Source organism: Micropterus dolomieu, linkage group LG16 (genome assembly GCF_021292245.1).
Source record: "Micropterus dolomieu isolate WLL.071019.BEF.003 ecotype Adirondacks linkage group LG16, ASM2129224v1, whole genome shotgun sequence".
In the NCBI taxonomy this organism is placed as follows: domain Eukaryota; kingdom Metazoa; phylum Chordata; class Actinopteri; order Centrarchiformes; family Centrarchidae; genus Micropterus; species Micropterus dolomieu.
Genome location: NC_060165.1, coordinates 6,331,575 through 6,353,677, shown reverse-complemented (window position 1 = coordinate 6,353,677; position 22,103 = coordinate 6,331,575). Strand labels below are relative to the sequence as shown.

Sequence of the window (22,103 nt, the reverse complement as noted above, 5' to 3'; positions counted from 1 at the left end):
CGCAGCTACATAAGCTGACGAACCTGAGCAATTGACTTATTGAAGGACAAAAAGACCTTCACAGTGGGAGTTTGAGTGTGTGTGTGTGTGTGTGTGTGTGTGATGGTCGGAGGGGACAGCCATCGAAGAGAGGGGCAGTAGTAAATGGGTCAGGTGTTATATTTAGCTTGTAACCTCCGTTGAGGAAAGCCCAACAAAGCCATCATCTCGTGATAGAGACTCACTCCCAATCTTTATTTCTCTTTCGCTTGCTCCCTCTGTTCACCCTCCTCCCTCTCTCAATCTTTTTATCCTTGTGCCCAAACCCTGGTTGTCCTACAGTATACCTGCTTTTGAAGATTATGACTTGCTGATCAAATTACCTAAATAAATAAAGCTACAGACAAGCAACACTGCATACAAACCTACGTGCAAACCTTCACCCTCAGCGGATACTGTAGTTGCAAGATCACTGACCAAGATATTATCTATACACGCACATCAAATTAGTGGTATCATCCATCCATCTATCATCTGTACCCACTTATTCTTTCCAAGGACGAGGCAGGCTGAAGCTCATCCCTGATCCAGCTCACAGTAGGTGAAAGGCAGGGTACACCACAGACAGGTCATCAGTCTGTCACACAACTAACACATGCAGACAACACATCTTACTCACATTCACATCTACTGGCAATGTTTTGAGTGGTTAATAATATGGTTTGCCCAGATTAAACACTGTATGTAAAACTATACTTAGAAATAATGGGGAATGGGAAATGCAACAACTCAAGCAGCTTTCGGCTTCTGGTCCATGTGGGGTTTGGTGGGGAGAGTTACAGTATGTAGTCAGGAAGGGTAGCCAGGCTGTCACTCCTTGACATATATACATATATCCCAATATTATCAGAAAATAAATGTCCTTTTGTCCTTGGATAACTATGACCTGGATGACTGTGAATCTTCACAGGCAATATTTGGTAAGCTGGACAGCAAGCCAAGCTGTGCATAAAGGTGCCCTTAAAATAATTGCACTTATTATACTGTAGTGATACTTCAGGAAAAATGCTACACTTTTTCAATAATGCAGCCAGTGCAGCATCTTCAATTAAATTATGCATTGTCTGAAATTTATAGAACAAGTGTGTAGATTTTGTAGACTGTCATCCCAGATGTCTCCAAATATCGCCCAGTTCTTTGTCCGATGCATGTTTTATTGCTTTCTGTAGAGGGAGAGTTCAGGCTTCATAGTTTCCATATAAGAAAGCTCTCATCTTTTTAGTGCTGGAAATGGACTTTTAGACAGGATTCAGATTCAGTTTAAGTGGTATAATGTAACGCGTTAGAGTACTCCGATTACTTTTTTGTGTAACGAGTAACGTAACACATTAGTTTTGTAAATTCAAATTATCAGTTATTTAGTTACTTTTACAAATAGGTGAATCCATTACTATTTCTTGTTTTACCATATTTCCCTGTTCCTTTTGTTGTCACAAAAAAAAGAAAATCCCTGACGCATTTGCAGTTTCTGTTTCTTTCTCACTTCTTGGAGGGTAGCTCCATCCAGGTGGAAGATATCCAATCAATGTCATTGTTCATGTGTAGCTCAGCTAGTGAGTGGAAGTTAGTAACTAAGCCTTGTTAATTGGTTTTATGTTGAAACATGATGGAAGCTATATGAGCCTGTGTTTCATTGTTGTCATAGAGGCAGCTGTACCTAACGTGCACTGTCAGATCATTAGCAGCCGTAAGGTTGTTTCATTTTACAGTCATATACTTCAAATTATTCAACTTTAAATACCTTCCTTTATTGTTTTATTCTCATTCTTTTGAAATGTGCCCAAACTTGCGCTGAATGAACTGCAGGCGTCATTGGGGTCACTAAATACTGCTTCTGAGCCTGATGAGCAGAGTCTCCTTGTACAACAACTCACATCTGACACCTGGTTTGCAGTGTAGAAGCTGTCTTGCCTAGGGGGGCTCTTTGCTTGACCACTGCAGATGGCAGGCCCAGAAAACCTCCCTGGAACATGAGTTGGCTTGCGGCTGTAACCTTGCATAATATCTCCTCCAGGGCATGGTCGTGATGTATACCGAGATCAGATGCTGAGAGTGCGTAGTACACGGTGAGCTCTGTCAATCCTCGGTTATCCTGTAGCCCAAGCACCTCCATTAGCATGTTAGCTACAAAGTCCAGAGTGATTTGGCCATGTTCTTTCCCCTCCTTGACCCCTGTGATCCTTAAGTTTGGGTTCTAAGACTAACTTTCCAAAATTAAGCACTCCCTCAGAGTTTGGAAAGTTGAGTTGAGAGACGCTTGATTTCAGCTTTATGGTGGCTGAGCATAAGAGTTAGCCACTACTGATACCTTGAGTTCTAGTATAGTTATAGCTTCAGCAGAGGGAGCTACCCTCCTCATTCTCATTTTCCAGTTAAAGTAAAGCTCTGCGTGGAGTCACTCGATGGCTACTTAAACTACATCTGTTTTTCTGCGTCCTTCCTCTTGTGTTTGTGTTCACTTCAATTCCTGCACTTTTGGTTCTCCTACTGGCATGATTGTTTGCTCCTCCCTGTTTGGTTTTGCTAGTGTATTGTAAATCACCTCCCTCTTTTGTATTGAACCCTGTGTCTTCCCATAGTTTAGTGTTGGATTTCGTCTTTGTATCTTGCCAAGAGTCACGGTCCCCAGTGTTTCATTCGAGTGTTCCATGACTTCTTTTTGGATTTATGGACTTTGTTATTAGCTTTGTCTCTTGGATTTGGCTGCTTGGTGTACAGACTGCATACTTGGTTTTGATTTTTGTCTGGATCGTTGTTGGATTTATTTTGGATATGTTTTTGTTGGATTTATTTTGGATTTCTGTTTATTGGATTATTGCCTGTCACAACACCACGAAAGCCTGTTGACCTTTTTGTTGTTTCTTAATCAACACTATAAACTTCTGAATATCTATTACATAGGGAGTAGTCAATTAGGGAGTGATTTTGGATCCAGCTGAATACATGCCAGTATGATTCCAAAAATACCAACACACACAAATACACACAAATGCTTCACTGTTTATAATTAAAATTCATATCAGCATAGACTTTTGAGCTCTCATGTGGTTTATTGCTGTTATGATCTTGACTGAATGATTGTTGAATAATAATCAGCCATTTCAGAAATGTAAGCAAATAAAGCTCTTGGTTGTATAGTTGCTAAATCTCTGGGTGAATAACCATATGGAAACTTCACATAGTCATTGAGTGACGTTCATTCTTACATACTGTAAGCTGCTGCCGTGACAATGTACAAGATCTGCTCATATGTTTTCTGCTGTCTTTAACTGTTAGATAAATATATTATTTGAGAGAACAAATACACAAATATGACATCTCTTGACAGAGAACTGTCCGTCACTGAGGAACAGACATGGCTTCATGGCTTAAATGAGAAGTTAACAAAAAAGTAAAAAGAACTACATCCACATCATTTGATCACATGTTCAAAGTTCCAAATTGCCAAATGAATGCAATATGTTTTGTACATTGAGTACTCATGATAAATATAGACAAGTCTATTATATCACTATACATTAGCTGTGTTCGGTACATTGACTGTAGAATGTCTTAGAAACAAATAACAACTAAAGACAAATAACCACTGCAGTAGTGTTTTGAAAATATATTTCTAGATTTGATCTTACAGCACATTTCAGTGCCCCAGGTAAGAAATCAAATGGTTCGTGTGTAAGTGAGTGAGTGAGTGAGTGAGCGAGCGAGCGAGCGAGTGAGTGAGTGAGAGAGAGAGAGAAAGAGAGAGAGAGAGAGAGAGAGAGAGAGAGAGAGATTTGTGTCGCCATAGTGACGTTCACTAATCTTACCCCTGGCTTCCTGCCCAGCATACCTCACTCCCACTCAGCCGCCCTCCCTCTGTTTCTCTCCATCTCCCTACTTCTCCAAGTCTCTCTCTGTTTATTTGTATGTCTTTCTCATTGTCTTTTTCTCCTTGTCTCTTTTGATGTCTTTTTGGAATTTAGTTCTACAGAAAATTGGTTTGACAGTTGTTGCCAAAGAATTGGTTTGAAAGTTGAGAAACAATGTTGCCTAGCAGGTGCAGAAATATAGTTACAGCATTCAAAATATTTTTCACAGCAGAAATATAGAACTTCCATTGCAGGAAATGCACAGATATAACTAATAACATTAATTAATGACAACTCTGTGCCATTTAGGTGTTCCACTAAATCATATAAGTGAGCCAGCAACCACAGTAAACTATTACTAATGTTATCAATAGCGCCTGTGTTTTTGGCAGGTTTTGTCAAAATGCCTGCTGTGTAATTTCCTGAAATTGTTAACAGCAGGTCCCAAATATATATTAAAATTTTTTGAAAAGCTCAGTAACCTCCTAAAAACAGCTGGGCACTGTAATTTTTAGCCAACAGATTAATACGTATTTGGTTACTAGTAGGTATTTAAAGGCTCAAAATAGAATTACACTGTGTGTTCGTGGTAATGAAGGATCATGTCACTCAGTGCAACAGTGTGGCTCAATGGTGTGTTTTTAATAGTTTTAGTACAACAATGTTCCTCTATGGCTGAGAACAAAAAATCAGTTAATGCCGGCACTCTGTCAGTCTTTAGCAGTGTGTTTAAGACAAGTGTATGTGTTTTTGTTTGTGTGAATGTTTCTCCCACACACACTAACACATTATCCTGAAACAGGAACCACAGAGGCCGATAATCTCTCATTAGCATCAGCTGTCTGTCTTCTGGTCTGTCCATCTAGTCCTTCTTAAACGTGTCATTAACTACAAGCAGGCTTAAAAAAGCTCAGTGACTAAATGGTTACTTGACTTTACAATGGTAAAATTTCTGGATTTTGGAACAAAAGGCTGGCTGGAGGTTTCCAGACACACTGCCCCTGTTTTTGTTCATAACAACTGTATTTGTCTAAAAACACAGATACATTCTGTTCCCTCACTGGTGACACATATACCGATTATGTTCTGCTCCATCAGTATGTACTGTATACAAACAACTTTCAGCGGCCTACCAATAACTTGAGTTAACATAGAAAAATTGCATGAAATAGTCATTCCAGAAATTTGATATCCATTGTCACTTGCCCTAACAAACATTGGTGGTGAAAGGCCGACAAAACTCAATTTAAGAATCAAAATATGGATGTCATTTTCATCTCATTAGTGGAAGAGAGAAGTTCACACAAGCTCGCGTAGGACAGGAATGTTGGTAGTGATATGCAAGGCAATCTTTCAGTGAACTTTAACTAGGCAATGGAAGCTGGAAAAAACTGTTCTGTCATGTTTTAGTCCCACACAAAGAGATTTGACAAGATTATTAAAGCTCAGTTAGTAGTTGTGACCATCAGATGCACAGAAAGATGCACAAGCAAATACCTGCAGAGTTGAGACTGTAGCAGCCAGAGGATGGGACAGGAAGAGAAGAACAGATAGGCAGCAGCCTGCAGGAAAGGAAAAAAGAGGATAGGAGAGGGAAAAAAGGGGAAGGAGAGGAGGAAAAGGAAGTGAAAGATGAAAAGGAAGGTGAAAGGAGACGGAAGTGAGGAGAGTACAGGGGAGGAAAAAATGGGAAGGAGAGGAGGAAGAGGAAGCAAAAGAGGAAAAGGAAGGCGAGATGAGGAGGAAGGCAAGGGGAGGAGAGGTTTACCGGTATTCCTGCAGCCATAGCAGACAGTAATTTTTGTCTCCATCTGTCCTTCCCTGTCACTGTCCCGTCCTCCTGCTTCTCTGGCTGCAAGACAGAGGGACAGGTTACACACACATACACACACACACACACACACACACACACACACACACACACACACACACAAACCACAATCGTACATAATCATACAAAAACATATGAACAATCATCATTATGCCATTTCCTGTCCACTGTACAGACCCTCCTGTCTGAATCTTGTTTATTATAATATAGTCAATAATATTATTGTATTCATAATCACTAATGTCAGCAACTAAGCCATTAGCATCTATAAACTATAAACTAACTAATTAGTTTATCACTGTATTGCAGCCATAATAGAGAGGGTAAAAAACGTAAAAGGCCAGGGTATCTGGTTATAAATATATATTCTAGATATAGATATGTCTTTGTGTAGACCACGCCACAGTCACACTCTGATTCTTATTTCTTTTATTCGTATTTATTATTTATGACTTCCACAACTGTAATTGATAACATCAAGGCAAAGAACCCCCTAACGCAAAGCCAGTCAGAATAGAGAATACTCAGTGACCACGGTATATTGTATCAACCATTTCATTTGTTGGGCAACTGTTTCTTTTTCTTGACACACAACCAGCAGATGGCGTATGTTCACACTTTCATTACAACAAAAGAAACGTCAATCGGATCCTTCAGGATTCTTGCTTTAATGCTCAGATCAGGTTTTGCAATGGTGTGTCAGTGGTCCTGCATCATGTGCATTTGTTCCTGCCTCACTCTGTCTGTGGCAAGAAGCCATCTGTCACCGCAGCAAAGTGTATGTGGGCCAACAGGACTCAATGTGATTGACCCAATTTACAGAGGGAATCTAGATCGTTCCCAATCATTAGATTATCACTCTAATGTCTGCTGCACACTTTGGAGACCAAACTATCAGGATCCATCTGGAAATTCACAAAGCATCTGATTCCAAAGGGAAGACTGAGCCAGGTGGAACAGCCAAGTGATCACACTGGTCTTTCCCCACAGATTGTATGATGCCATGATGGGAAAATATAGTGTGCATTTTCAAACCTGATGTTATGTATATTTCAAAATGTGCCGTATGTGGTACATGTTATGAAATAATTGAGTTTTACTGTATTATACCTTTCCACTAGTATGGGTGAGAGTCAGGTCCAGCTAAGAGAATGGAATTCATAGGTCTTCATATTGTATTACGCAAACACGCACTCGTGAATTAGGTAAACAGGCTTTATGGGAAACGTGGTCCTAAGCACTTACTGTAAATCTAATCTTCCCTACCTCATTCTTTTTCTTCTTCTTCTTAGATTTCTGCTTCCTCTGTCTCTTCTGAAGGAGGATGGTCTCGTATTTTGGCCTGGGATGTTCCTGAGGGAAAAATAGGGGAAAGAGTCAAATGTGTGTTTAGCATTTACATGCTTGTATGTGTGAGTGATGCTCGGGTGTGTCTGTGTGTTTTCTCTATGTACATGTGCGTATGACTGTGCTGTGCACGTGCATGTTGCATTATGTACATTTTAAACCAGTTCATATTGGAAGGATCTTTAATGTTTAATGCCAGTGTTCAGTGCAAATGCAGGAAGTGGTTTGTCCTTTATGTGGTCAGAGGGAAAGAGTACAGCATGTCTGGCTTTCAGCTCAAAGCCATGACGACAATCATTCCTTACCCTCCAGCAAACATTTTAGTTGCCTTGAATATTACCAGTTACCTTAAACATATTGTAGTTGCCAAACGCTGATATTGTAACATAGGAATAAATCATCTCAATAGACTTTGGCAAAATGTTGGTACCGAAGGCTCACAAACATTGTCACTATAAAAAACTTATATATGGAGGTTTCCAAAGTTCAAGTGTGTACATTTTTATTAGTGTGTGAGTATTCGTGTGTGTGTGTGTGTCTGTGTGTGTACATGTATACTGCATATACCTCGTCTTCCTCAATGCCTGTCAGATCCCAACTGAAGCTCAAACTGATCTGACGACGTTTCCACTGCTCCAGGAACAGCACCGCTACACAAACACACAAGAAAGTCAAATAATGTTGCGATCTGGTTGATGCATTTTTTTTTTTATGGTTTGGCATTGATCAGGTGATCACTGATCTGCCTGCTGATCAAAATGAATAATTTCAGCACATGAACAGGCTAGTATTGGACATCCAGAGCAGAATTTTCATATTTCCACTGCCCAACAACATTATTTACTCAAAGTTGTATAAAACTGCACCATGAAGTTACCAGCTCTCATAGAGCTTCCAACTGCACCTCATAGTCGAAAAAAGCTAGTAACTGGGCATCTCTGGTTGAAAGCCCAGGAAAAAGCTGGTAAGTAAACCTCAAAATAAAAGTAAAACATTTTTTAATCACACTGCTGTTTCAAGGGTTAAAAATGCCCACAAAAATGCCCACATCAAAATAGTTTAAACTGATTTTCAGGAGGATTTCTTTTTGTCTACACAAATTCAAAAGCTGTTTTCTATATCCTGCTGTAAGAGCCAATTTACAGGAAAAAAAGATCCTCTTGTGGCATCACATGCTTTGGGTAATAATGACACAAAATGCAAATAAGCTGATTATGCATCAGAGTATATGAAAACACAATTAACATTTAGACAACTGAGTGTTTGTGCTGCAAATCCAATGTTTGAATTCATCAGCTTTCTTTTTTTCCTCTGCTTTTCTGCATTTGTTAACCTTTTTAAATTTTAGCATGTTGCTCTCAGCAAGGCTTGCTCTTGAGGTGAAGGGGTTCATAAGATATGAATGAGCAGCTTCATGTTCAGCCCACCTGCTCACACACACACACACAAACACACACACATATGAACTCTCACACGCACGTAACCTCACCCCACAGAGACATGAAGACGGCAAAGAAGACGGTGGCGGGGTTGTCGAAGAGGTGTGAAGCTCTGGCGGTGCCACAGGCGGAGCTGAGATGCCAGAAGTCACAGGCTCCGTCACAGAGAGGACACATGGTGAAATTGAGACTCTCGTCACACATCTCCTGACTGAGGGGGAAGATTATCAAGACTTAAGACACAGAGCACCTATATCTAACAACATTAATGCAATGACATTTTAGAAGTGAAGTTGAAGTATTAAATGCAAGCCACTAAAGCCCCTTTTCCACTGCACAGTACCAGCTCGACTCGGCTCGACTCGACTTTGATTATTTTTCCATTGTGGAAAAGTTGTACCTGTACCTGCTAACAGGCACTTTTTTCATATCACCTCCGTCGAGGTTCCAAGCGAGCTGAGGCGATACTAAAATGTGACGACACAGCAGACTACTGATTGGTCAGAGAGAATCATCACTATTCACTGCATCATCATTGCATGTGCCAGATGGAGGCCAGCAACACAAAGTTTTATATTTTACAGTTTTCGTATGTAATTTCATCACAGGTGAGAAATCAGCTGTGTAGATTTTGAATATTGACAGTTTTATGAAAAGTGATGGCGGAACAAAAATGCGCTTGAAAGTTTTCGGGAAGTGACAGCGGGGGAAGCCTGAGCCGGCCAGCCGCCCGCTCGCAGAGCCCTCTGCTCCCGCTGTCACACAGACCGCTACAGCTGGAAGGTTTTCATACCGCTTATCTGTCTTTACATTCTGAGGAATGTTGAAACATTTTAACTTAAATAAAGAGACAGCTGTGTGGACCGCCGGTGTGTGTGTCACATTGAAAATTGCGTCGCGGCAGTTGTGTGTGGCGTTGCTATGACAACCAGCTACATTGAGGGGTATCTCTGGGTACTATCTGCAATGGAAAACGGAGCACGGCCAAACCGAGTACAATCGAGTCGAGTCGAGTCGAGTTGAGTAGGTACTGGTAATGGAAAAGCACCATATAATTAACTAAAGTTTTGCTTTGAGGTCTGTGGATTCTGTCCCTGTAAAAAGACCCAGAGATCATCGTGTCTGTTACATTTAACCATGAGAAATGAATGGAACACCAAATCACAATACAAGCTTCTCTGCTTTGACCCTATTCATAGTCAGTGTAGGTGGAATTATCAACCTTTTGCTTCATGACACACTCACACTGCCAGCCGTACCTTCTGTGTTCCTCCCACACACCCCTGACTAAAGCCAGATACAGCAGGTATCTGGGCAATCCCTGTCTAGTGTGTGGGTACGGGTATGTGTGCATACATTTAAACTGTGGTAAGGAGAAATCCTAATTTTCTGCATCCTTTAAATGTTAGTATTTTATTATTACACACTAGTATTATTTTGATTGCAGTGAACTGACATCAAAACATGTCAAGTTTCAATGGGTTTTGTTCATCTTTTGTACCTTAATTCAACTGAAATGTGTGGGACTTCACAATAGTTTTCTTGCATGCATGAATGTGCTGTGGTACCTGGGTATATTGGTATCCACTGTCGCCACGCCGTACCCAAACACAGTGATTCCCACTATGGAGGCTGGTATCAGCAGCTGAGTGTAAACACCGAGCCATGCAAAGTACAGGCCAATCTTCTCCCCGAAGTACTTTCTGTGGGGTTAGAGGTCAAGGAGTTCATGGTCATGCCAGAGCAGACTGTGAAGAATTAAGCAGCATGCAACACATGTGTGAGAATGCTTAAAAATACAAAGCTAAAAGAGAATAAGGCCTGTGTTGATGTTTTATTTAGAGCTTTCATTCATTACACTGAGCATTTACAAAGCACTTTCTTTCAGGTTTGTGTAGCAGCTCTACTGCACCAAACATTAACTCTAACCTTAAAGACCAACCAACTTTAAGTCAATGAAAGAATAATCTATTATACACTGAAAGGTAATGGTCGTAATAAGCTATAAAGGGAAAGAGTAAATCCCAAAGAGGAAATTCCGTTCTTAAAAGACTACAACACTGGGACATTACCCAGTAATGCCCAGTATACGGCTAACTCAGACTGCTTAAGCCTCATATTAGCTTCACATTTCAAATTGATTCATTTTCGCACAAAGCAAGGACTGTGGATTTTGCCACACTCACAATGAGGTTGAGCAAGAAAGGGATCACTTCCCGGCCAGATTGGATAAGAGGCATGATTAAAGTGACTAATAACTGTCTCAAAGTCCATACGGGCATGTGAATATTGTCATTTAAGATTGTGGTGTTTTTGTGGAGCTGAATTTAAAGATAAAATCCTGCCAAATAACAAGTCTGTTAGTGAACTACAGAAACCTAGTGTGTCTTTCGCTAATCATATGTAAGATGTCTATGACAGTAATCTTTAGTTGCAAATTACATGAAACAAAAACACTGCAGCGTGAAAAAATATCTCCCAGTTTGCTGCTGTGGTCACATTACCTGACCAGATCAATGGGCTGGTACTTGTAGAAGGCTGAGTATCTGGCCCACTCTTCATGCAGGAGCTGACAACAGACGGGAAAGAGAGTCAGCATGGGCGTATGTTGTCATGTTCTATGTTTGAAACAAACACTCCTCAATACCAGAGCTGATCTGGAGGCAGAAATCATCTGATCGGTCAAGTTAAACCTCAGTGGATGAAGCCATAGAACTGCAGTTTGATTGGTTTAACATAAATGCCAGGAACATGATTGAATGGAGAAGTTGCTATCTGTATATTTCATTTATATTTTGACCAGAGTTTGTTGCTTGCTGTTGTTTGCTGACTCCAAAAAAAGGGTCTTTGTTTGTTTGTCATTCATGTCAGTCAATGAATGTTGTCTTTCTGCCTTGAGCACAGCTCTGCCTCAGAGAAATATTGACTGAACTTAAACTCCAATCTGTGACAGTGTTAGGCAGATGGGATGGAAGAACAGTCTCAAAGAAGAAAGGATATGAGATGGAAATTACATAGACGAAACTGTTGTTTAGAAAAGTTGTTCTTGCTTTTCAGCTGTTGCAAGTTTAAAGGTGTTGTACAGTAGACTTTCAGATGACAGACAATTTCCCTTTTTGATAGCATAGGTCACTTTCTGAAGCCCTAGAGAAGTGGTAGTCTACAGTAGCTCACTTTTTGCAGTTTTTCATGGGACAGACAAATAGAGAGGAGGACGGAGGGAAGCAGATGGAAGAAGGGAGAACAGAGGGAGAGAGAAATGAAAGAGGAGTTGGCCTACCTGTCTGTCACTCCTCTCCTCAAGGTGTCCGATGACCTTATAGTCACCCTAAGGAGAGAAAAGAGAGAGGGTGAACCGCATGAGGGCACCAGGGCATGCAAACACACAGAGATCTGTAATGGGGATCATTCATTCACTCACTCAAACATTTAGAAATACACACATTAACACACACATATAAGCTGCAAAAATACATTCAATATAATCAAACACAAACTGTCCAACTACACTTAAAACTAATCATTCAACATTCAAATCTGTCTAGCAGGCAGCACAGAGTGTCATAAGAAATGTTCTGAAAACCAAAAGTACCAAACTGGTTTTAGCATCTTAATTGGAACTCATGTTTACTTTCCTTACCTCTTTTCAGAACAATTTTGTCACTTACCTTGTTTCGTGCTTTCAATATGCTTTTAGATAGCTTCAACATTTGAGAATATTAGCGCCAGCTGCTGAAAATTTGAATTTGGTCTTATCTTTCATTTTCATTCACACAGCTACATGGACAAATGCCCCTGTACCCGCTAGCTCTTGGGTCACAAAAATATGATACAAGGTCGACAAAAAATGAGATCCAACAAAGCATTGATTGTGATTCCTTTTTCAAGCAAGTTTCCATTCTCTGCAAGTTGAACATCACAATGAATTTAATTGAAACCAATGGACGTCTAGTGGGTATTCCAAACCTCACACTTACATCATGAAGCGGGAAGGCAGAATCATACACGCCTTTAGCTATCAATGTGCTGATTCCTGGAAAAGAGAGAGAGACAGCAGAGACATAAAACCCAAGGGATTGTTTGAATGAGGTGCTTTCCTTTCCTCCTGCTCTGTCATCCAAATCATTCCCTTTTATGTAAATCATGTACTGTATCCACTGGAGATAAGTATTGATAGTTTAACCTTTATTTGTCTTCAAAACTTCAGTAGGGCGGGACTTCTTTGACTGAAGATTGGAGTTTTAAACCAGGCATCTGAGCAGCTGGTGAAGTAATAGTTGAGTCACTGGTATTAAGGAGTGAGTATCCACCAAATGGCTCCAAGATGTGGCGTGAAATAAAGTGGTAGCCATTAAAAAGAGCACCGTCTGTCTCTCTTAAATCTAGTGCTGCACACGGTTGGTTTGATATTTTATTGTTTCCTGAAGATGAAATTCCTCTTCACACCATACCAATGTCAAAACCATTACACTCTAAATGTCATAAATTGTGTTCCACTTCCTTATCCATTCTATATGAAAACTGAACATAGCAATTGTCCCTGTATTCACACTGGCCATGGGGGCTAAGATTTGCCATGTTTTAAACAGTCTCCTTTGCACACTAGCTGTATCTGCAGTATGCAGTGCAACTTTTAGTATTTGGAAATTGTCATGAGGGAAGTGACGGCCTGACCTGTGAATGTCAGGGCTGACACTGACACACCACATGACCTGCACACACAACTGACTCTGTCATCAAAGTAATTAATCAGTTAATTATCAGGGTACTGGGAACTATTTAGTGATTAGCTGTGAAACTCATGACCAACACACCCACTTAACCAGCTAGAAACAACCACAACTCGCAGAGGCCCCTGTTTCAATCTCAGCCTGACCCAGGAAGTATGACCCACTTGTAGAGGAGATGGAGGAGGGCAACAGAGACACAGGGAGTGGGCTGTGTGTGGGGGGGGGGGGGTACGTGGGTGAGTGTATGTTTGTGACAAAATGTATACACCAATAATCAAGAGGAAAGAGGAAATCGAGGTTAACGAGATGCAACTCTAATTTCTCTCCCTTTTCCCCCTGCAGCTCCATCAGCACCCGCTGGCTGAGACCTTCTGCTATGATGAGGAAGCCAAACAGACATACGGTGGACACTGGAAATGAAACGGGTGTCAGCTCACATTCTATATGGGACTGATGGGTGTCATAAATGCATAGGCAGCTGTTAGCTACAGATAGTGTGCTGAATGTATTCCAGTTCATTTCGTAAATCCCCATAGGGGTTTATTTGTCTCTTACAGACAGCGGTAGACCTTTATTTCAAGTCTTATTGACACTATCTTTTTTTGTGTTTCTTAGATATTTGGAGGCGTTTGTAGCTGTTGTTGCCATCTCAATAGACTTTGTAAAATTTTGCTTACAAATGTCATAAACAACTGACACCGCTGCTGAGGTAAGCATGGATTTTAATTGCCAGTTGTCCCTGTGGACAACTGCAGTTGAAGGAGGTGTTAATGAGCGAAGCCAGTTTCTAGGAGCAGCCTGGTGGGAACAGGTTGTTGCTACAACGCCCAAACAAACAAATTAGGGTTAAAAAGATGTTGATCTCATGCAATTATCCAATCATTGTTTGCGTCTACTGCACTCCACTTCACTTCACCTCCCCAATGAACTCCCAGCAGGCATATCAATATCACCTCCCACTTCACCTGTAGTCCATCCAACACAGTCCAATTGTATTTGAGAGTTTCAGCACAACCTTGAACTGCAACTGACAGCCATCTTTGCCAAAGATGTTACACAAGTGTTCCACTCCACCTGCTATGCCTTTTTGATCTCAACCTTAAAATGGGAAAATACACACGGTTTGTTCTTGAGCACAGTATACGTGCTGGGGGCCGAATTTTTGATCATTTTCTGTGGCTTTCTCAACTATTACAGAACATGTTGCTGGGATTTAAATTTTCTAGGCATGATTTTAAAGCAAAAACTCCCAAACCAATCAAGTTTCAAAATACTCTGACCTCATATTAACCTGCATTTTGAACGAGAATGAATCAGTGAACAGCGTCACAATACAGCCACTACAAGTTTTGTGATTCATGACCTCTTCTGTAGATTCTTCTACAGACCTCTGTGCTTTTTACCATGTTACCGCCAACATTAGACAATGCTGCCAACTACGCCAGCTACAGGCCATCATACTTCAAGGGGTCGGGAGGAGGATTTCAGATTGTATTGCTACAATTCCTGCTGCTTGCCAACAGCTTTGATTGCTAAAGCAATCAATTATTTTGTGCACAATTTTTGACTAGGAACATAATGGAAAAATCATTGACCATGTGTCAGATGCTTACGCCAGCAGCAAGCATATTAGAGTTAGAATGGGTCCACCTAACGTCATTCACTTAAACACTGACCAAGTCAAAGTGTACATGTCAACATGAATGCATAGGGCTGAAAAAGGCTGCATATTTTTGGGAAACTCCTCCCAGACACACACAAGCACACATCGTTTTACCTATGAAGAGTTTTTTATACTCACCTATGGTTTGACATGTCCGTACACACACCGTCCGTCTCAGGATCTCATACACCTAACAAAGATGTAAGAATATTAGACTGGACATACAAACCACATGAGGCAAAAACAAATTTGATTATGAATGTATACTCACTATTCGGGCCCTTGTGGCATTGTCAAAGAATGTGTCTTTACATTTGATGTTATACCTGAAAAAAAACAAAAACACAACCGATGAATAAAAAACGTTATGCATACTAATGTGTGCTTTTTCTGTGCGACCATCTTTAAATCCATATATTATTATAGTGTATCACATGGAACCTTCCTGTCTATCAACTCAACCTGTTAATTGATCAGATCACCAAAATGTGATGCGTCTGCCCAATAGATCACTGGGTCTGATGATTTATACTTAGACATAGTGCATCTAAGGATTTAACTTAAAAGGGTAAGGGATATACTATAAAACTTTGTTCATATTATTTAAAACCAAGTCCAAAACAACCAGTCTAAGCCACATATCATAAGACATCTTTTCATTCAGATGTTATTGGATCTAATTTTTTGAAATAATACTGATTTCTTACTATCACTGCAACAATAAACCAGGGACATGAAATTCTGTTCTTATCACTTGGTAGATGTACAGTATGTTGACCAAGAGTGCAATCATTCAAAAATCTCTATTTTCTTTCAAATGAGCCTTTGTAACATTTGCTAAATAGCGGCTGCATGGCCACAAGATGGCTGCATGATGATGTTAAACACTGAAATGCAGTGCATCATTAGCACAAGGAGAAAAGAGTCCTAAAGTCAGCAAAATGAATTGTCAGTTACAGAACAATATATATCGTACCTTTGCCAACATTAGCCACATCAACTACTGTTACCAGACCATGTAAGGCTTTAACATGTTTTTAAGAGAAATAATGTGCCGGTCTTTCAAAAGTTACATAGTGTTAGTGTGTGGTGTGTGTCTCACTGGTGGAGTTTGTCCCTAGAGAAGCAGTGTGAGAGAAATTTGGTGCGCCCCTGCTCCTGATGTACTTTGGGCTGGAAAGGGTGGTTCAGTTTCCTCCAGAATGAGCTCACGCTGGACCCGAAACCACTTTCCTCTTTAAGTTCATAACTCTGATGAAGCACACAACACAGAATTAGTCAACTTATTTCACATGTTGGACACAGATGTTCAAAGTGCCTTAAAGGTCTGAAGAAACTATACTTTTCAAGGATTGAGCAGGCCTGTAGAAATGAGACCCGACTACATTATTAGTATAAATATCAGTATAAGGATGATTAACCAAACACTAAAATCTTACATTTACCAAATATGTTTTAGAATGCTGGAACATTTTTTTCCTATCAAATTCTACTGTAACTGCATTGTTACTTTGCTGTCTATCTTGACCTCAGAAATAACAACAACTGTAGATGGACCCAGAAACATAATGTTTGTTTCCACTGACTGCTTAAAAAAGTCATAACTTGGTACTGAGAGCTCACCGTCTTGGTGGGGACTTTAATCTTGAGAAATTCAGCCTCTCGACACAGTACCGGCCAGGGCGCATGGAGACGAGTGAAGCTCGGGCTCTTCAACTGAAAAACAAACAAAACTTTATGTAAAGATAAGATATAATGTTTGTGTAATTGAATGCAGACAGGAACCTTCAGTCATGTGGTCAGATTCAGTGGGTACAAGTTAGTGCTATACAGTATGTCTAGATCCTGGAGAGCTGCAAATCATCCTTGTTTCTTCAAATTGATCTCCCAACAAGATACAAGGATTATTGGTTTGATTAACCCCATTTTTCCCTACTCTGTTTGCACATGCACCTTAAAGTGTCTGAGCTTTGTTGAATGTTTTCTACTAGTAATTAACTTTTTATACCCTCAACTTTTATGTTTTGGGAAATACACTATTTCCCAAAACATTTTGCTTGGCTGAAACTGAAACTGAAAACCTGCTTACCAGGCCATCTGTCAGTGTTTTGCAATATAATATAGCCAACAAACTCAGTATTAGCAGAAGAGACCTCAGTGTGTGGTGCACTTCACTGTAGACAATTGCTTCTCAGCTGCTTTTGTCTTCAGACCTCACAACTGGCCTCTGGAGCTGCAATATTTCAGACTGCATAGCAGTGCACAATCAAACTTACACTTTACATCTGAACCAGACACAACCAATCCCTGGCATCAGCCTGACCCACTGAAACACTTTGGCTAACCAGTTTTGGCCAGCAGCATTACCGGTATTTATAAAAGATAGATAAAGCCTCTGTTCCTAAAGCAAAGCCTGGAGTTGTTTTGTTGTTGCAGCCTGTTCCTGACACATTGGATGCTTTTTGTTCTTAACATCTTCTCCACCAAACGGAAATCATGTATTTACTGTATGTGAAATACAATCCTGACTCATGTAGCTTGTCCTGCTAATGAATCATGGGCAAGTGCCCACACTGTATTTATTATTTAGTATTAAGATGCATTAGCAAAATGTGATAATTGGCAGCTCCAAACAGAATCAAAAGGTACGTGACTGAATTCTGAACATCAGCGCATTGACAAAACCCCTTCTGGCCTTGACTTGACAGTTGACTTAGGAGCTACAATTTAACAGAAACAAAAACCATAACATGTTCACCGTGAGGATCAGTGAAAACTGGTACTCCAAAATCTATGCAGCAGTCATTGTGGAGCTGGTTTGCGGTTTGGGCGACAGCCAGGTAACCTGACCCTTCTCAGACCCCCGTCAGCTGTGGGGGGTGAGAAGAGAAAGGTGGCATGGCAAATGATAGAAACCTGAAACGATTCCCATTCTCCTCTCTCGTCTCCTGAGATCTTTCACCCCCCGCCCCCTCCATATATTACAGTACCTTCTGCTACGCGCTAGACACTGTTTCACTGAGTGATTGATTGACTCACTGTCTGTCACTCTTGCTCCTCTTAAATTTCATTATCTTCTCCCTTGCTTAAAATCCACGCTGTCCTTTGTCTTATAAAGGGATACAGTGGAGCGTAACGCCACCTGAGCTTTAACACTACTTTAATAAAATATGTTTGTCACAAAATACGCGTATGTATATTCATAAGTCAAATGTTTGTAGGTAACTTGTAGGTTTGTTTACATTTTTTTTACCTTGCACTGAAGACCATCTGTATGAAATGGAAAACAACTTTCAAAATCAACTGAATAAACTCAATGATGCGTGGGTGTTGTAAGCCTGATGATCATGTTGTTTTCTCATTAGCTGTTTTCTATTTGGGAGGGGTTGTTATTTTTGCCCTAACCAATTAGCGTTATGGCAGAATAAGTAAGAGTGATATATTTATCTGTGTAATGAAGATGGTAAACTTAACTTAATGTTTGTCATGTAGATCAGAGAAATATGCTTTCAATATGTTATTTTTTTAAGTCAACTTACAACAATTGTTACCTGAAGTTATTTAAAAAGCTGTTATTTTAAGGAGAAAGAAAACCTCTGTATTTTCAATTATAGTGCAACTGCGCCCAGTCTATCATGTCTATTATATGGTATGATGTACCATGGTACTATAATACCATGCAGCTGTGATGTTGGGTGTGGCCAGAGGTTCAAGAGAAACCTTTGGGTTGTTTAAGATACCAGTGAGAAAATGATAAAGGATCCAAAAAGTCCAGTTGGAGTAACAAATTAAAGCGTTATGAGAAGGATTATAAGATGCCAGCACACTGCACAACAGTTTGTAATACCTGAGACAGGTCTTTACAACTCTAGAAAGTTATGACAGCTGCAACTATTCTATATTTTGTATATTTTATTTTCAATATTTTTGTGAGGGAAACAGCAAAAACACAGCACTCACATTACAAAATCATCCACCAGGGATGAGAGCTTGCACGTTCTTAAATTGCGCCTTGCTGGACCCCCACCCCCTTTTAAATGTAGCATTTTAAAAATATATTCATGTCAAATTAACCATACATCTTAATATAATTGCTGCTAACACACATAATCATGGTAAATACAAACTGCTAATCTGTATCTCACAGATGTGGTATTGCAAGAGCAATGTTTCTACAAATTAGTTTCCCATAAGCCCCTGTTGATTGCCTTTCCTCCTCCCTCTCCCTGAAGAACATAAACATGTTGAAAGTTCTTTTTCTATTGGGCCCTCTACCCCCTGGTGACTCTAAATGTAAATTTAGAACAGAAAACTGATAGCTGACAGTCTTCTGAGCAATGGTGTTGTTTGCTCATGGTGCTTATTGTACTGTCACAAAATTAAGAAATTAGAAATGATAATTTGATATTATGTTAAAAGGCTAAATCTTGTACCTTGCCATCTATACCTCACTCTCCTCCTTCAGTTACTTGTACCCACCTTCTACCAACATCCATTATATTCCACCCACTTGTTCACATTAATTTCTCAGCTCTCTCGCCCCCCCTTTTCCCTCCTCCTCCTCTTGCCCTTCCCCTCCCCCTCCCTTCTCTTTCTTTCTATCGCTCCATCAAAAAGCAGAGGATATAAATACCTTTCAGCCTGGAGAAGGTTAATTAGTATAGGGATTTCCAATTAGCTCTTATCTCTGTAGGGGGGGTAACTAGGACGCAGCCGGGGGCGTCTTTGGATGGGGGGGAGGGGGGCATCGAGTATGAGAGGGTGATCAGTTGGGCGATGGGATGCCTGGGTAGAGAGTGAAGTGGAGAGAAACAGAGTCAAGAGAAGCGAGTATGGTGAGGATGAGAGGAAGATAAAGACAGTGTAAGAGGTAGACAAAATGGATCACACAGAAAAAGACAAATTAAGACAAAGACAGAAAGAGAAATGCAGCATGAAAGCCGAAGTCAAACTGCACTGAGGATCACCTCAATGTATTCTACAACTACAGGATACCTGTTGCATCACACAAAATAAGCACAGATCTTAACTAACCACTTGAGTTGATAAGCTGCTTTCCCTTACAACAATCACTCAAACCTGCTGCTATTTGTTTTTACACAAAATAATAACTTAAATAACATTTAAAAGACATTTCCACTTGGGTATTGTGGTGTCCGAACAATAATGCTGCGATGATGTGTTGAGAGGAAACCCGCTTGACACTGTTCTTGATCATAAAATGTTTATTAAATCAAAGAGTTCAGCATCAATTACAAGCTCTGCAGTAGCTTGGAGAGTGACCCAGCCCGATGGCCACTCTGTCTCTCTGTTCATCAAACATAGCTATGGTTGTACTTTGGACTAACAGTGTGTAACAGTTGTGGTTACACTTCATCTTGCTCCCAATCGCTGTGCTCAGACAATCATCTCTTAAAAAGCACCCTCAAAAACTTTTTTTCCTGTTGCCTTTCAGTAATGTGTGCTGCCTTACAGGAACTGAATAGTTTGCTGTGAATGAGTGGCAATGAACGGGTAAATTGTACAATACCCCTGTATCCTCGCAAAGTCCAAACACGTGTGGGTAAGGTGAATTGGAAACTGTATGACTATGTGCATTAGCCTTATAATGGACGGTTATAATTTTTAGCTCAGCATCAGCAATCAAACATTACCTTGCTACTAGTTTACTAGCTAAGGAAGGTTAACTTGATTAGATCAGCGTTTAGTAATTGTTTTCAGAAGACGAGTGTTTGTTTGCTCGCATGCTGGCTTTGCCATCACTGTGAAATGGTAGGTAACGTAATCAGATTCGTGCAAAATCACATGTTGCATATACATATTTTGCAAACATGTACTTTGTAATATGGTTGTAACGGTTAGTTTGCTGTCCATGTAAAGTGAACTTAATGTCTGCGTGTTGTTTATATGCTCTGATAATGCTAATCCAACACATCTTTGTAATAGCGTCCATGTTAATTCCACATTCCGACTCAACAGCACATGAACACACACTGAAGTCGGAAGAACGACTTCACAACTCGGGAAATAAAACCGTTCAAGGAGCACATGAATGCACCGTGAGCCACTGTTTGCAATTCACAAACCTCACCACTAGATGCTACTAATACTTACACACTGAAACTTTAAAGGATCATTTCAGTGTTTTGGGATGTGGTTCAAACACTATCTCTGCTATTCACTTCTTGGGTAGCGCACCTTTAACTATCATTGGCATTGTGATTTTGATCTTTTGGGGGATTATTTGCATTTCTCTACAACACAGTGGTGCAGCAGGACTTGAGCAGGCAGGTGTACTACAGTGGAGTATGCTGTCCTGCCGCTTCTTAAGTAATTTGTCAGGAGGGAATCATTCTACCAAAGGGAAGTCTTACCAAACAGTTAATCCTGCTCATTCTGTTCCCCAAGCCCCCACAGACTGAACTCTTCAAACGTCCCAGCTCCACTTCTTAAATTAACATCTTGCTCTGATTTAATTAAGCATGTTCTGTAAGAGGATGTCCCTAAGAGATCAAAGGTCAGCTCAATAATCCTCAGACACAGTCAACAAGTTCGACAAGCCTTAAAGCAAGCCTTTTTTTTTTCTAGCATCCAATTAATATGAAGGCAAACAGGTTGGACACAAGCAAAATTTAGTTGCACATGAATTCAAAACCTTTGTCCAACGGTGGCTTTAAGTTTTCCCACACAGAGACATGAGATAGAGGAAAAAGGCAAAGCACAATCCCAAAATTTATTGTCTTCCATAAAGACACCATGAGACACACCTACACCAAAACAAAAGTGCTGAAAGCAACTAGCACTTACTTACATTACTTTACCACAAATTTGGGAGAAGTACTTAAAAAGGTTTAACAAGTTTAGTGTGTTTAACATTATTCCCTCTTACCTTTCTTAAGTTATCTTAAGTCATGTAATTATGCAGTAAAAACACAGAGATCTTAACCTCTATGTAACTATTATAAATTAATATCTTCATAATACTGCCCTGATTCTGGAATGTGTAACACTGGTTAAATAGTGAGTACTGACTCTGAATTCAAATAATTTTGGACAGGGCCAAACTCCAGTAAGTCTTGCCACATCCATCACAACACCTGCTCTTACTGAGACTGAGTGAGGTGTGGCCTAAATCAGTCTTTTTTAACTTAGAATATTTCCTTCCTTTCATTACCTTAATTCGGTGTATGTGCTTTGTGAAACATT

The 22,103-nt window shown here is 40.1% G+C and overlaps 1 protein-coding gene across 2 annotated transcripts in view; it reads right to left on the bottom strand.

Moving 5' to 3' along the window:
• The window catches only part of ano2b (anoctamin 2b), an 80,307-nt gene that overhangs the window by 36,887 nt on the left and 21,317 nt on the right, over window positions 1-22,103 (bottom strand). For both annotated transcript variants that reach the window (XM_046072494.1, XM_046072495.1), the window contains 12 exons: window positions 16,521-16,613; window positions 16,000-16,148; window positions 15,169-15,223; window positions 15,036-15,087; window positions 12,482-12,537; window positions 11,785-11,832; window positions 11,009-11,073; window positions 10,073-10,207; window positions 8,555-8,715; window positions 7,633-7,715; window positions 6,985-7,071; window positions 5,656-5,739 (listed from right to left, as the gene is read on the bottom strand). In XM_046072494.1, coding sequence (XP_045928450.1) covers window positions 5,656-5,739; window positions 6,985-7,071; window positions 7,633-7,715; window positions 8,555-8,715; window positions 10,073-10,207; window positions 11,009-11,073; window positions 11,785-11,832; window positions 12,482-12,537; window positions 15,036-15,087; window positions 15,169-15,223; window positions 16,000-16,148; window positions 16,521-16,613 — 1,068 coding nt within the window. The remainder of the gene's footprint in view (window positions 1-5,655; window positions 5,740-6,984; window positions 7,072-7,632; window positions 7,716-8,554; window positions 8,716-10,072; window positions 10,208-11,008; window positions 11,074-11,784; window positions 11,833-12,481; window positions 12,538-15,035; window positions 15,088-15,168; window positions 15,224-15,999; window positions 16,149-16,520; window positions 16,614-22,103) is intronic.